Below are 15854 nucleotides of genomic sequence, written 5' to 3' on the forward strand. Positions count from 1 at the left end.
AAATAGACTGCAGGCCTTTCGGCGTACCGCTGATAGCATCAAAGTAAAGCTGAGGAATAAGAATAAAATATCCGGGACTTCAAATAACACCACTTTTGTGTTTTGCGAGTTCTCCGCCCTTGATAGGTTTAACAATGGAGTAGAATAATAACACAAATTCTGCAGATGGGTGAGTGTAAGCCACGCCGGTAATCGACTCACCGCTGATCTCGGCCCAGTTGACTGAGGGACTGTTGACTGTGCGGACGCTGAAACTGCGTAGCCGGTCATAATGTAATTCCCTGTACCTGACCCTGAACCCAAGCAGGACTCCGTTAATCTGGTCATCAGAGGGCGGCTAGGAGAAGGTTAGGAAACACCAGTCGATGAAAAAAACAAATATCTAACACAATTCTCATACACACACAAACACCACACGGTGCAATCCACACTACTTCCTGAACATTCCTTCAGGCTACCAAACTACCAGCTTCATATTTAGGCCCCCCCCCACGCCCTGCCCCCCTTACCACATTACGGCATCTTACCTGCCAGCGAACAAGTACGGATGTAGTGGTGTGCGGTGTGACAGATAGGATTGTGGGGGCCTTGTCTGGCGCTAAAAAGAAAACAAAGAGGAAGAAGAAAAGACCCCAATGTTAGTAAACCCACAAAGCTGCGGATAATAATACATAATTCAAACAGCTTGGTGGCGTGCAGCTTGAAACTCGACACACACCCCGGAAGCTATTGATTTTAAACCGTGCCTCGCGGAAACGCAAAGTCTAGGTTCGAGTAGGAGGCTACGCTCGTTAAAGTACAAAAGACTAGAAAAAAAAAATCCCATTAAACACGCCGGAATGAAACGTATGAATTATTACAATGTGAGTGCCGTTTGTGTCGCTCCAACACCACAGAGCTGCAGCGAAATGCCAGAACAAGCCCGCCATCGTGAAGAAAGTGACTTTCATGATTCAGATCGGACTACACCTGAGTGAAATGTAGGAAATAGTATCAACTACACTGGAATGACATGTAGGGAAATGGGTTAAACTACTCCCGAGTGAAATCTGGGACTCAGCCTCTTACCGTCTTGTAGCGTAGTGATGGCCTCGCTCTCCTCACTGTACTCACTATCCCCGATGTCGTTGGTTGCTTTCACTCGGAACTGATAGGAAGTGAAAGGCTTTAGCCTATAGAAAAAAAGAAAAAAAAAGTATAGCAGGCATTTTTTTTCTTACACACTGTAGAGGAACACCTCGCCTTGTCGATGAGAACAACCTTCACCTCTTGACTACAGACCGACGTATTTCAAAAGAAAGCCGGTTAGATCCTGCCAGCCTTCTCTGCAAAGCTGAAGGAACGGCTGACAAGAGCACTACCTTGGGGAATAATGCTACACCCCACCCATTTTATACCCTTTTATACAGGGAACGCCAGCGCTCATCAGGGGCTACCTTCCAGGTGTTTTAACCACCACTGGGGCAAAAGGTTTTCAGTGTGTGCTATGTACAGTCATTTGGAATACGAATACTACCAAAACTTTATTTAGGCAAAACCTGCTGAGTGTTGCATACATATACTCAAAGTATCAGTAAGTAGTTGTTTTATGTGACAAAATCTTTGCAGGTATTTTGTCTTAATTTACTTAAAAGTAACAGAGAAACTCCCAACATTATTTGGAAAATGTAAAAAAAAAAAAAGCCAAGGTGTTCCCAAACCTTTATCATGCGGTGTAATGTAATGACCCCCCCCCTTTTCTCCCCCAATTGTATCTGGCCAATTACCCCACTCTTCCGAGCCACCCCCAGTCTCTGCTTCACCCCCTCTGCCGATCCAGGGAGGGCTGCAGACTACCACATGCCTCCTCTGATACATGTGGACTTGCCAGCCGCTTCTTCTCACCTGACAGTGAGGAGTTTCGCCAGGGGGACGTAGCGCATGGGAGGATCACGCTATTCCCCCCAGTCCCCTGAACAGGTGCCCCAACCGACCAGAGGAGGCACTAGTGCAGCGACCAGGAAACATACCCACATCCCACTTCTCACCCGCAGACAGGGCCAATTGTGTCTGTAGGGATGCCGAACCAAGCCGGAGGTAACACGGGGATTCAAACCAGCGATCCCTGTATCGGTAGGCAATGGAATAGACCGCTACGCTACCTGGACGCCATATAATGACTCTTTAGCTGGCTGAAATTTGTAAAAGAACAGATTATAGAGCATAGCATTTCGCTTACCTGTCCACTATATAGGAGCTAGCCTCATGGTTGACTGATGCGGAGTGGATGGTCCAGTTCTTACTGGGCAGCTCTCTGTACTGGACCGTGTAATATCGGACTGGGGACAGACCGTCGCTGCCTGGTTCCCATGACAACAGCACTCTGCGAGCCTGAACCTCATCTTGAGGCACCGTGGGGCGGCTGGTAGGCTGGGGCCGCGCTGAAGGACGGACACACACACACACAGACTCAAAAATACTTTCATATTATTCATTCACTGTTTATACACACGCAATAGAATTCAGGGAGGGTCTCAGATGGCTGTTCCCGCATGCATTGGGTGGGAGAATGCGAAAGCACGCCGCTCATCACAAGGACGAGACTGATGCACAGTCGCTCACACACCATTCATACCTATGGGCAATCTATAGAGTTCCCAATTCCCATAACATGTCCATGTCTTTAGACTGTGGAAAGAAACAAGAATACCCCACACAGAAACCAAACAAACATGGGGAAAGCGTGCAAGCTTGACATGGAGGGGGCTGGGTTCGGGCTCAGGACTCACATGCTGACCACTCAACCACCATGCCATCCTTTGTGGTATTACGGTGTTAACAGTCGTATACTGTAGGTCAGTGGTGCCCAACCCTGCTCCTGGAGAGCTACCATCCTGCCGTTTTTCACTCCAACCCTAATTTAAAACACCTGATTCTACTAACTACCTACTGACCAAGACCTTGATTAATTGAATCAATGTGTTAAATCAGGGTTGGAGTGAAAACCAGCAGGAGGGTAGCTCCCCAGGAGCAGGGTTGGGCACCACTGCTGTAGGTGCATCATTTGGTACTTACATCTCTTTTCCGTTGTAACCACAAGTGCCTCAGCAGCCTCCCCCCAACCTTTCCGAGTCTGGGCGGTGAGGCGGAACACATAGACCGTTTCTGGTTTCAGGCCCGCCGATGTGTACTGTCGTGCGCTGGGGCTCAACACGTCAACAGTGGCGGCATTACTGTTAGATGAGTTCCGCCTGTGTGTGATCTGATAAGCTGAGAACAAGAACAAACTCATTGTCAATTCAGATGTTGCTGTCAATTCATCTGTACAATACGACAGGGATTCCCAAAATGTTCAATGCCAAAGCCTGCCAAATAGCATTAGCTTCTGGCCAGGCCCCCCTTTTGCAAGATATCTTTAAAAACCCATTGACTATACTACTAGTACTACTACTTTCGGTTGCTCCCGTTAGGGGTAGCCACAGAGGATCATCCGTTTCCATTGACTATGGCAAATGTAAAAAAAAAAAAATCTTGTTAATATATGTCCTTACTTTAATTAATGCAATAACATTTACATTTGTATCTCAAATCTTTAATCATTCCATTAGGTTCAATATTTGTTTTCCATTAAGAATTGTTTGCCAGTTTAGTTTAACAACACTCAATTAATATAAGCAATATCATAATATAATTATTATAAGTGTTATTATATATCATATTGAAAAAACACAATAATAATTCGATTTGATATTTAAATATATATATATTTTTTTTAGCATTTTCCCTCATCTTCTCTCCAATTGTCTAGCGCCCCCTGGCGGGCCACTGTCTCCAGCCTGAAAACCACTGCGATAACCACATTAGGGAAACCAATTCTTCTCAGGTGCACTACCGAGTCATGTAGTGCTGGGAGGACATCAGTTAATGTGTATGCGTTGTAATCTAGAAAAATCTAAAACTGGAGTGAAAATGTTTCTTTGGACCCGGATCAGAGAGACGTCCCATGTGACAAGGATGTGTGGCGGTGATGATAAGATGGACTATCTAGTGGTCTACGTATTGCTTTCTCACCCAGGATGATGCCATTTGGCTGGGCAGGCGGTTGCCAGATGAGTCTCACCGAGGTGGTCCTGACCTCCGGGAACAAGATGCCCACAGGAGGGCCCGGCACTAACAAACATAAAACAGGGACACACTGTGTCATACTTGAGAAGCACAACTGCTATGTGACTGCTTATGTGAGTTGTGTGAAATGTGTCTCACTACTGTGAACAGGATCATTGTCTTAAGTTTGTAACTGAAAGCAGTACTAGTACTGACTGCACATTTTCAGTTGAGTAGCAAACATTACATATTATTTGTCTACATAATATCCTCACTGGACACTGAACATTGACATTGTAAACCAGATGTTATTTTTACAGGCTCAACAGATTAGCTAACATTAATTAGCTCACCTGAATCATCTCTTTAGATAGCCAGCAACCCACAGAAGCAAGCTGACACATCAGAAACACTTGAAAACATTTATCAAAAGATTGCTTTGTTTATGTTAAAAGTAATAGATTACGCCTTATTTGCATCTCTGCTGATGGCGCCGAAATCCTACTTCGAATGAAACTCCATGGGCGATACCAAGTGAGAGGATAAGAGGGGGGAGGCGAATGTAGAATAGTGGGGGTGCAGCGAATAGTATATATATATATATGTGTGTGTGTGTGTGTGTGTGTGTGCGTGTGCGTGTGTGTGTGTGTGGCCTTTATCTGCTCCTTTGGCCAGCTTATTATTCCATCTGGGTATCTGATGACTGGTAGGGCATACATATGTGTTGAGATCTTATTCTTCCCATTGAGCTGGCTCCTCAGGACCTGCCTCACTCTTTGGAGGTATTTGGCTATAGCTGATCACCTTGCTGCCTCCTTATGGTTTCCATTTGTCTGAGGAATACTCAAGTACTTGTAACTGCCCTGCATATCTGTTATCCTGCCATCTGGTAATTCAACCCCTTCAGCACTCACCACCTTTCCTCTTTTTGCCACCATTCAACCACACTTGTCCAGTCCGAATGATATCTCCATGTTGTCGCTATAGATCCTGGTGAGATGGATTAGTGAGTCAATGTCTTGCTCATTCCTGGCATACAGTTTGATGTCATCCATGTATAGAAGGTGGTTGATGGTAACTCCACTTCTGAACCTGTATCCTAGATGATCTGACTGAGGGGGTTCAGGCCTATGCAGAACAGCAGCAGGGATAGTGCATCACCCTGGTAATATGCCACATTTGATGGTTACCTGTGTGATTGTTTTTGAGATGGCCTCTACTGTTGTTTTCCACTGCCGCATTGAGTTCTTGATGAATGCTATTAGTGTCCTGTTGGCTTTGTACAGTGCCAAGCACTCCAGTAACCAGGTGTGGGGCATTGAATCATAGGCTTTCTTGTAATCAATCCAGGCTGTGCTCAGGTTGGTCTGTTTGGTCTTAGAGTCTTGGGTGACTGCTCTATCAACCAGCAGCTGATACTTTGACCCTCTGGTGTTGTTCCCAACTCCTTTCTGAGTCTAACTCATGTACTGACTCATGTGCCTATTCAGCTTAGCTGCTATGATGCCTGACAGGATCTTCCATGTTGTGGAGAGGCAGGTTATCGGCTGGTACTTTGAAGGTGTTGTACCCTTGTGGGGATTCTTCATGATAGGTATTGTTCTCATTAGCCAGTCAGGGTGAGTGAGACCCTGATGTTAGCAGCTGCTTCATTTGTGTCACCAGGCATTCATGGAGTGCCATTAGCTTCTTCAACCAATAGGCATGAATCATGTCAGGGCCTGGTGCAGTCCAGCTCTTCATGTTTGAAACTCGTTGTTGGATGTCGGCGACTGTGATGATAACTGGTTCTTGTTCTGGGATATTGCTGTGATCTGCTCTTAGGCTCGCCAGCCACTGGGCATTGGTGTTGTTTGATGCCTCCTTTTCCCATATATCCTTCCAGTATCGCTCAGTCTCTGCACTTGGTGGGTCTGATATTTTTCCCTTGTTACTCTGCAGCTGGAAGTACACTTTGGATGGTTCTTTGAGGAAGAGACCATTTACTCTTTTGGCTTCTGCTTCTCTACTGTATCTCTTCAGCCTGGCGGCCAGAGCTGTGGGCCTTTGTTTGGCAGTTTCCAGGACCTCACTTATGGACAGCTTGCTGTACTTCTTCAACCAGGGCCTGTCTTTCATCACACCTTTCTGCACCTGTTAACTGGCTAACATCTCTCTGTGCTGCTTTGATCTTGGCTTCCAGCCTTTTCTTCCATGGAGGGTACTGTTGGTGACCTGTGTTCTTAATCCTGTACCCAAGCATCTCCAGGATTATGGCTGCAGTGGTATATACAACTCATTGGTCTCTGTTATGGTGTCAGTTGAGATGTTGCACAGGGCTGTGTTCACATCCGCAAGCAGGCTTTGTAAAGGCATTTTGTCACTGAGTCATGGAAGCCGTGCCTGGGGGTTGACTGTCTTTAATCTGGCCATGATTCTTATTTGAACCTCAGTTGCTTCAGCTGTCATGGCTGGTAGGATTGTTTCAGCTGGTCAGGGTCTGTCCTCATGTATCTCCTGCCTACTGGGTGGCCATTCAGGGTGCTGAACTGTATAGTAATCCTGTTGGAGCCTCTCCATCTCAAGTTGTGACAGTAGCTTCCTTATATTGATGCTTGAGCATTGAGCCACTAGCTGCTTCTGATTCAATGTGGAAGTAGGTCTCCTACTTGTCCACAGTTCCCACATTCGCTTCATATTGGCCATCTCCAGGGGTGTGCTGTTATAGTAGCATTCCATCAGTTCCATGTTCTTGGCCTTTGTCCTTGAATGCCTTGTTCCAATAGCCCATTTCTCATCAGGTTGCCCTGGTTCCCCAACACCTGACATGGACCTAGTTAACCTGGGCAACGTCCAAGCTGGTATGACTCTATTCATGTTACTTTGAATGGTGAGATGGATTAGCAAATTAATGCCTTTATAGCGTTGAGAGTCTAAGCCACAACTCTTACTGGAGACTTGTCCCAACTGGGGTTTGAACCCCCGATCTCCAGCATGGAAAGCCAACGTTCTTACCTACATCCAGCTGCTACAAGAAGTGAAAAGATGGGGGCCAAGGGTTAGTGAGTGTCAGGGCCACTATTCAGGATAAAACAAGGAACATCCATGAGTACATCGGACAGAGGGCCCCCCAGGATGAACTGCTGAGTGAGTACCTCAGGCAGCAGAAGACAGAGAGTGCGGAGGAAGAAGAAGAGGAGGTATCATGGAAGATCAAGCCCCTCCATGGGATGTACCATCGACAGCTGAAAGCTGTAGCTGATATTGAGAAATCCTACCAGTGACTAGAAAAGGCTGGCCTGAAGGACAGCACAGAGGCTCTGATCATAGCAGCATAAGAACAGGCACTCAGGACCAGATCGATTGAGGCAGGGGTCTACCACACCAGACAAGACCCAAGATGCAGGCTGCGCAAAGACCCCTGAGACAGTCCAGCACTTAGTAGCAGGGTGTAAAATGCTAGCTGGGAAAGTGTACACTGGAAGGAATAACCAAGTGGTTGGGATAGTGTACATTAATATCTGTACTGAATACAGACTGGAAGTCCCCAAGTCCAAATGGGAGACACTGCCAAAGGTGGTTGAGAATGACAAAGCTAAAGTCCTGTGGGACTTCAAATTCCAGACTGACAAGCAGGTGCTGGCTAACCAATCAGACATTGTGATGGTCAACAAGGAACAGAAGACAGCAGTAGTGAGCAATGTAGCAATCCCGAGCGACAGCAACATCAAGAAGAAAGAGCTTGAGAAATTAGAGAAATACCAAGGGCTGAGGGAAGAACTAGATCGGATGTGGAGGGTGAAATCCACAGTGATCCCAGTGGTAATAGGAGCACTAGGGGCTGTGACCCCCAAACTGGGAGAGTGGCTCCAGCAGATTCCAGGAGCAACATCTGAGGTCTATGTCCAGAAGAGTGCAGTCCTAGAAACAAATAAGATACTATGCAGAACCCTCAAACTCCCAGGCCTCTGGTAGAGAACCCGAGCTTGAGGAAGAGACACACCACCCGAAAGAGGGTGAGAGGGAGATTGTTTTATATAGCAAATTTCTTTCTAAACAAGAACCATAACGTTAATGTAAAAAACACAATCTTTACATCTTGCAACAACATATATCTTTAGATGCACACACTCAAAATATTTTGGAGGAGGTTGCAACACCCCCCCCCCCACACACACACACACAACTGCCCCAGTCTACGTGGATGGTACAACTAAACGTGAGATTAGTGATTTAGGCATCAGACTGTGAGTGAATGAGTCATTCAATTAGAAGCCAGGTTCATACAAGTGCTTTGCATTTAAAAACTCAGAATTGTTATATAAAGAGCAGGAAAGGGCAGGTCATTTAACTAGTGAAACCACCAGTTTGTATGGCTATTATTATGCTGCTGCTGCAGCTCTTGCTCTCATTGCTGTTACAAGTCCTTGGCTCCTGTTCTCATTGCCGTTATGAGTCCTTGGCTGCTATTCACCCACCTCTATTCCACCTGCCACCTGTTCTATGCTGCCTCCATCTGCCTATGCGTAACCCTATGGGGGATTTGCTTCCTGTATCTTAATGGGTATAGTGCACTCTCGATGCAGTAAGTGCATAGTCTGGATCTAGTTATTGCCAAAACTAAAAAAACAACAACCGATAACAATTCTATTTCAAAGAAACATACAAATTATGTAAAAAATAGTTTGTATGTGCATCCTGTTTACCATCATCGAGGGTCCTCTCCAGGATGGATGGAGAGCTACTCCTGCCATCTCCTATCCGTGTGAAGGCCAGGACCTGGATCTCATAGAGGACATACTTGCCCAGACCACCCAGCTGGACACTATGGCTAGTATTGCCCTCCACTGTCCAGAACTTAGGTACTGTGTCTGCATCCTTCTCCTTATACACTACCTGAAAAGAAAGGCACATGGGAACATTATACTGATGGAGAAGTAGGAATATTATCCAGTTGTTCATCATTAGATGTATTGCACAAATTATAATGCCAACCACACACGCCTTCCTGTTTCCAACTATATTAATGCTCTAATGTAGTACCAAATCAACTTGGAGTGTATTTTTGTATGTCTGTGTACATGTGTGCTTATTTATATTTGAGGTCCTGGTATGTTTTTGTGCCCCCCTGTACTTAGTGTGTCAGTCCTGTTTAATGTAAGCATCTTATAATGTCAGCAACAACTACCCAAGACAAAGTCCTTGAACGGCCATTTTACTTAGCGGATACATTACTGTAATTCAGATTCTGAGTTTGATGGTGAGATGTATAGAGCTGACCTTGTACCCCAGAATAAGTCCGTTACGGTCCGGATCTGGGACCTCCCCCCAGCGAACCAGGATGCTGCTTGAAGTAGTGGCAAAAGCTGACACGTTGGTTGGACCACAAGAAGGCACTGCAGCAATAGGGCGAAGTTCAAATGTGAACAGGCTACTGACATACCTGTGTGAATCTGGACACGTTAACGTATGCGAAATATTTCCATTCTCACCTGACTCCCTGGTCCTTCCATGTACTGGGGGGCTCCAGGGTCCAGACCCAATGCCGTTGATGGCCTGAACTCTGACCTCGTACTCTGTCCACTCCTCTAGGTCTTCGATGGTGAACTCCCTCTCCAGTCGGTCCATGATGACATGGGAAAGAACCCCTCCTTTAGACCCGGCTTTGGAGTACTGCACCCGATATCCCACCAGCTCTGGATTGCCATTGTACTCCCACTCTGGAAGAGGCTAAGAGGATTGGATGTTTGGTTTTTTTCCATTTTTCCCCCCACTTTAAGTAAGATTAATATAAGTAACTTCATGATGGAGTTCACAGAAGTTTTCACTATTTACCATATCCCGAATAGATGAGCTTTAAAGAAAAGTAATATCTCTGAACAACATGTATTTAGCATAAGCGCACGAATGACACTTTGAAGAAAAGACTACTGAGCCAGGAGCAACCTACCAACCATCGAAGCCAGAGGCTGGTCTCGCTGGCTGTGCGCAGGGTAACGTTGGCGGGGGAAATATCTGGAGGAGCCTGCAGAGTCTGGATCTTTCTGGAAGGCTGACTGGGAGGACTGGTTCCCACTATGTTCAGCTGGCGCATACGAAACCTAGTGGAAGAGGGGATTAAAAAAATCAGTGCAAGTTCTTTATGGATGTTGTTTGCCTATTTTAATGCACATTTCTCTTCTCTGATTCCTGGTGTTTCGTTCTAGCTCTTGGCTCTCACTTGGGAGCTACAAATTCACTTCTAATTGTATTTGTTGTCAGTGATGGGAAATAATGGGAAATTGAGTTCGGAAGTGAAATAAATTCTATTAGGGTCAGTGTTTAAACCTTGCATGCTTGGTGATATGGAAAAAAAAAGTGTCTGAGGTGTGCGTGCATGGGTGCGCACCTGTAAAAAGTAAAGGGGTTCAGGTCCAGCACCTCCAGTGATCTTGCATCAGGCTCATTAACCAGCTGATGGACCATTAGCCACTCCTCGTTCTCTCCTATTATACCAATCTGAAACACAGAGAGAAAGGGAGGGGGGAAAGGCGCAATAATGGCCGTTTAAAGAAAGACCCAACAAATAAGTCGGTATTTCTACACTGACATCAGTCTGTCACACAGCACGTCTGAAACTCAGACGACTATTATGCATGTTAAAATATAAATTAAGCTGTGGGGTTTTACCTGGGCTTCCACCTGCCAGCGGGAGATGGAGGTTTTGCCGTCGTAACCTGGTTTGAATTGCAAAGTCACAGAGCGGGGTCCAATGTTGGCGATGGCTATGTTGGTGGGAGGGCCTGGCATCTCTATTGGAGGGAATGTGGAGAAGAAATATAACTACATTTATACATCCACTTTCACAACATCCTCTAGTACCTGTGTGAATTTTTATAAAAATAGAGATCAAGTATCCATCAATTGAGTTACATCACGCAAAGCATTGAGTCAAATATCTGTCATCTGAAAATGTGTTCATCACATAAAAATGATTCGGATTCAAATGATTTTCTAGGTCTTCGCAGAAATGAGAGAAAATATTTCTAGTACAGAATCTGCCATCAACCAGCGAAACCAACTTTATGAGATATACTACTAGGCTGTCCATGGCTATTATCTGGGTTTGAGTAAAGGCACAAAGCGGGCTCCATCTACACAGACTAACCACCAACCTGGTGGTACGCCGGAGGATATGGTGGAGGAGGAGAGCTGGCCCTGGCCTTTGGAGGTCATGCCTGCCACCTGGATGGTGTAAGTGGTGAGGGCGGTGAGCCCCGTCACCCTGTACTCCTGGGTCAGGTTGGGCAGGTAGTGGGTCACCCGGGTGTTGGTCCGGTTGAACTCCTCCCAGGAAATGCGATAACCTGGCAGAAGCAGAACAGGGCATAAATCAACAAGGGAAGTATCAACAAGCGCGCGCAGGTCTAACGCAACCTATAAAACGAAAGACACCGTGTTAGTTGACCCAGTCATCCTTAATGCTTACCCGTGAGTACGCCGTTCTTTTCATGAGGCTCTTTCCAGCTGACTTTCAGCGAGGTGTCCAGGATTTCAGTGAAACTTAAGTGTCCCACAGCACCAGGGGCTGCAAACAAAAACAAAACAAGCCGTAAATGTATCAATGAAATGGCTTTCCATCCAGTCTGAGAGCTATTGGTATAGATCATATCACATTCCAGAGTCTTTACATTGAAGTGACAGGATTAAATAATTTAATCAACGGAAAAGTTTCGGGATTTCTAAACTTTGATCGACCCACCATCCTGGAGTAAACCAAGCTCTGGATCTGACCCATTTTCTTTCATGCAATGATGCGTTTGTATAAATATGATCACCTTTATATTTCTAAATACTCAAATATTTCATTGTGATTCCGGTGTATTTTTCTAGTGTAGTTTTGGCTCTTTTTTATTGTTATACACGTGTTCATTCATTCATTATTTGAACCGCTTATCCTTACTCAAGGTCGTGGGGATGCCGGAGCCCATCCCAGCAGCCATTGGGCGGCAGGCGGGGAGACACCCTGGACAGGTCCCCAGACCATCACAACGCCGACACACACACATTCACACCTAGGGACAATTTAGAACGGCCGATTTACTACAGCAACATGTTCAATTACAGGTACATTTTTTTGTGGTCCCCTTAAATCTCCGATAGTTTCCCACCCGTCGGAGAATTAGGCTCGCATTTATTCCAGTTGGTTGACCATGATGCATGTTGACTGACAACGCCTACTTTTGTTAAATTGTCACCTGTGCAGGTCTGTTTTAACTCCCTGATAGAGGGCAAGACGCCGAAAACACCAGTTATTTCAAATATTTTCATGATGTTCAGTTGAACTTGCCGATGTGTTAAAGGCCTGCTATCCTTTTTTCACACGAGCCGAGCGCCTTGGTTTTTCTTCTCTATTATTCTGATATCGAGTAACATCGACGGTAATGCTTACTGTCCTCGTGGGTGCGCAGCCTTTGCGGTGGACTGCGGGGTCCGTCCCCCGGCGTGGTGAAGCACAGCACTGAGGTGGAGTACTCAGTGAACTTCCTCAGCCCTGGGACGTAGCCCACATGAATGCTGTCTTGGAAGTTGGGACGCACTGTTACCATGGTTACCTCGTTCTCGCTGTTGGGCTCCCACGCCAGCAGCTGGAAATAACGTGGCATCGTAAAAAAACCCCATCATAAATCCAAAATGAATAAATAGAGTCAAATGTCAAACGATATCAGTGTCTGTAAGGGTAATTGGATAAAAGCAATGCCTGCCAAAACACATTTCAATAGATTAACTCGCTGGGGGGACATGACAACAGGGGCTCTTCTATCTTTTTCCACTAGAGCGCACTAGCGAGCAGTGAAGGTCCCGTTCACCTTGTACCCCTGGTTGATCCCGTTGATGAACTGCGGGCTAGGGGCACTCCACGAAAAACGAATAGTTGTCGAATTTACAGCTTCTGCCTGCACATTTCCTGGCGGTACTGTAGGCACTGTGGGAGGGAGAAAGAGGAGAAATGAAAGAGTGAGATAGACACAGGGAGAGGGGGGGAGAGAGAGAGAGAGAGAGAGAGAGTTGAATAAAAGCAAGGCTAGGATTCACGAGGCAGCTCTTTCGGCAGCACGTTAACTCAAGACGGGATGATTCAGACTTTGTTTTTTGGGGGTCTGCTCTTCCTTATCTTTCCCTTCAGCTCATTTGAGGAGGGAAGAACACACCAGTCATATTTCAGTGGGGGGGGGGGGGGTTTGCCGCGGGGTGCTTCGAGGTGTGCCTTGGAGCAGTTTGTCTGAAGTGGGAATGCCATCCTGACAAGTGCAGGAAAATAACTGTGGAGTCACACACCTAATAAAGCTGACAGGACAGTTTCTCTTTTTAATTTTATTTTTACAACACTTTCCTAGACCGTCTTTGATCCTTTTTGAACACATTTAAATGAAATTCATGTTTCGCCTTGGCTTTTTTTTTTTAAACACATGCATTTTAATTATTTACCCACGATGATGTGGATGTTTTTGTTTTTCCATTTCCATTCGTAGTATTTTTTAGATCTTAGCAAAGAAAGGGAAATGGGGGAATTCATGACAAGATTTTGCTTGCCGTATCTGCCAGGATTACAATTTTGGGCAACCAAACTGACAATCTGGGCAACCACAGTGGCTTCGCTGACAAAGTCCGGTTCATTTATCTAGCTGCAATTGTCTGCTCAGTCCCATCTTAAACACCAAAAAGCCATAATATATCTACTTTGATGTGTAATTGATTGATTAATTGATTGATTGAGTAATTGATTGATTGATAATTAACTTTCTGTCTTGACGTCGAGTCACAAGACTCTAACCATCACATTTGTGTTGTGAAAGCTACAAATACACAGGCATCACACAAAAGTATATTTTTAAGGTGTCAGTCAAGCAACTGTATGATTTGCATGGTTTTCTGAGGCTTCAGAGAGACTGTCCCCCCCCGGCATACCCACCTCTTCTGAAGCATGTGCAAAGTCTTTCAGTGAAACAAAGTTCAAATCTATTTATGGCACTCGAAACAAAACAGGTCTGACGCGTGTTTTCCTTTGCCACCTTCTAAATGTGCAAAGTTAATTTGCATAAGAGAAACAAAACAGATTGGCAGGAACGGGAATCATTTCGCTCCTTGGCTCAACATTGGAGGGATAAATCGAATGACCTTAGGTGAGAGAAGGCTTCGGCATCTTGCCCCTCACCTCCTTGCAGGGTCCACTCGGTGACCTTGTGGCTGTAGATGCCCCTGCCCGCCCCGTTGTAAGCCGCCACCTCGATCTCGTAATTGGTCCAGATGATAAGTTCCTCCAGCAGCAAGTTGGTCTGATCCGGGCTGGTGATGTTTTTTATCTGGCAGTCGACGGGAAGACCTGACAGACAGTACCTAAAGATGGGAAGGAGAGAGACCGATCCAGTGGGTCGAACACAAGAGCATCTGATACTGCAATTGACCCGGTTAGATGATACAGTGGATATAAAAAGTCTACACACCCCTGTTAAAAATGAAAGGTTCTGGGGTGTCCGGGTAGCATAGCGGTCTATTCCGTTACCTACATGGGGATCACCGGTTCAAATCCGTGTTACCTCTGGCTTGGTCGGGCATCCCTACAGACATTGGTCGTGTCTGTGGGTAGGAAGCCGTATGTGGATATGTGTCCTGGTCGCTGCATTAGCACCTCCTCTGGTCAGTCGGGGCACCTATTCAAGGGGGAGGGGGAACTGAGGGGGAACAGTGTGATCCTCCCACACGCTATCCCCCTGGTGAAACTCCTCACTGTCAGGTGAAAAGAAGCGGCTGGTGACGCCACATGTATGGGAGGAGGCATGTGGTAGTCTGCAGCCCTCCCCGGATCAGCAGAGGGGGTGGAGCAGCGACCAGGACTGCTCGGAAGAGTGGGGTAATTGGCTAGGTACAATTGGGGAGAAAAGGGGGGTGGGGGAGATAGGTTTTTGTGATGTAAAAAAATGAAACCAAGATAAATCATGTCAGAACTTTTTCCTACCCTTTTTCTTTTCTTTTGGAAATTGCAACCTATAAAAACAAAGTGAAAAACGATCAAATATTTTAGGGGGGAAAAAAAAGAAAAATACAATACCTTGGTTGCATGAGTGTGCACTAAACTAATACTTTGTTAAAGCATCTTTTGATTTTATTACAGCACTCAGTCTGTTTGGCTAAGAGTCTATAGCCTGGCACATCTTGACATAGTAATATTTTCCTACTCTTCCTTGCAACAGCGTTCATGAACCTTCAAACTGCGAGGGCACCCCCTGTCCACAGCCCTCTTCAGGAGACCCCGCAGATTTTCAATTGGATTCAGGTCTGGGCTCTGGCTGGGCCTTTCTTTTGGGGAAGCCATTCCTTTGTTGATGTGGGTGTATGCTTTGGGTCGTTGTCATGCTGAAAGGTGAAATTCCTCTTCCTCTTTCCTGCAGACACCTGAAGTTTTTGCGCCAAAATCGACCGGTATTTGGAACTATTCAGGATTCTCTCCACCTTGACTAAAGCCCCAGTTCCGGCTGAAGAAAAGTAGCCCCAAAGCCTGATGCTGCCACCACCATGCTTCACCGTGGGTCTGGCGTTCTTCTGGTGATGTGCTGTGTAGTTTTTGCACCAAACATACCTTTTGGAATTATGGCCAAAAAGTTCAACCATGGTCTCATTAGACCACAACAAATTTTTCCACATGGGTTTGGGAGAGTGGATGTATCTTTTTGCAAAATTTAGCCGGGCTTGGATTTTGTTTTCATGTGAACAGGCTTCCATCTTACCACCCTACCCCATTGCCCAGACATATG

General features: G+C 45.8%; 1 protein-coding gene across 1 annotated transcript in view; it reads right to left on the reverse strand.

The window, feature by feature from the left end:
- Positions 1-15854, reverse strand: part of sdk2a (sidekick cell adhesion molecule 2a) — a 69095-nt gene that overhangs the window by 22784 nt on the left and 30457 nt on the right. Inside the window, exons 16-32 of the mRNA XM_056287915.1 lie at positions 14258-14439; positions 12912-13027; positions 12494-12689; positions 11531-11629; positions 11217-11408; positions 10732-10853; positions 10451-10560; positions 10013-10163; positions 9555-9792; positions 9343-9458; positions 8769-8958; positions 4051-4149; positions 3055-3249; positions 2219-2420; positions 1069-1172; positions 528-598; positions 202-337 (exon numbers count right to left, since the gene is read on the reverse strand). Of these exons, the coding sequence (XP_056143890.1) occupies positions 202-337; positions 528-598; positions 1069-1172; positions 2219-2420; positions 3055-3249; positions 4051-4149; positions 8769-8958; positions 9343-9458; positions 9555-9792; positions 10013-10163; positions 10451-10560; positions 10732-10853; positions 11217-11408; positions 11531-11629; positions 12494-12689; positions 12912-13027; positions 14258-14439 (2519 nt within the window). The remainder of the gene's footprint in view (positions 1-201; positions 338-527; positions 599-1068; positions 1173-2218; positions 2421-3054; positions 3250-4050; positions 4150-8768; positions 8959-9342; positions 9459-9554; positions 9793-10012; positions 10164-10450; positions 10561-10731; positions 10854-11216; positions 11409-11530; positions 11630-12493; positions 12690-12911; positions 13028-14257; positions 14440-15854) is intronic.

This window comes from Lampris incognitus, chromosome 10 (assembly GCF_029633865.1).
Source record: "Lampris incognitus isolate fLamInc1 chromosome 10, fLamInc1.hap2, whole genome shotgun sequence".
NCBI lineage: Eukaryota > Metazoa > Chordata > Actinopteri > Lampriformes > Lampridae > Lampris > Lampris incognitus.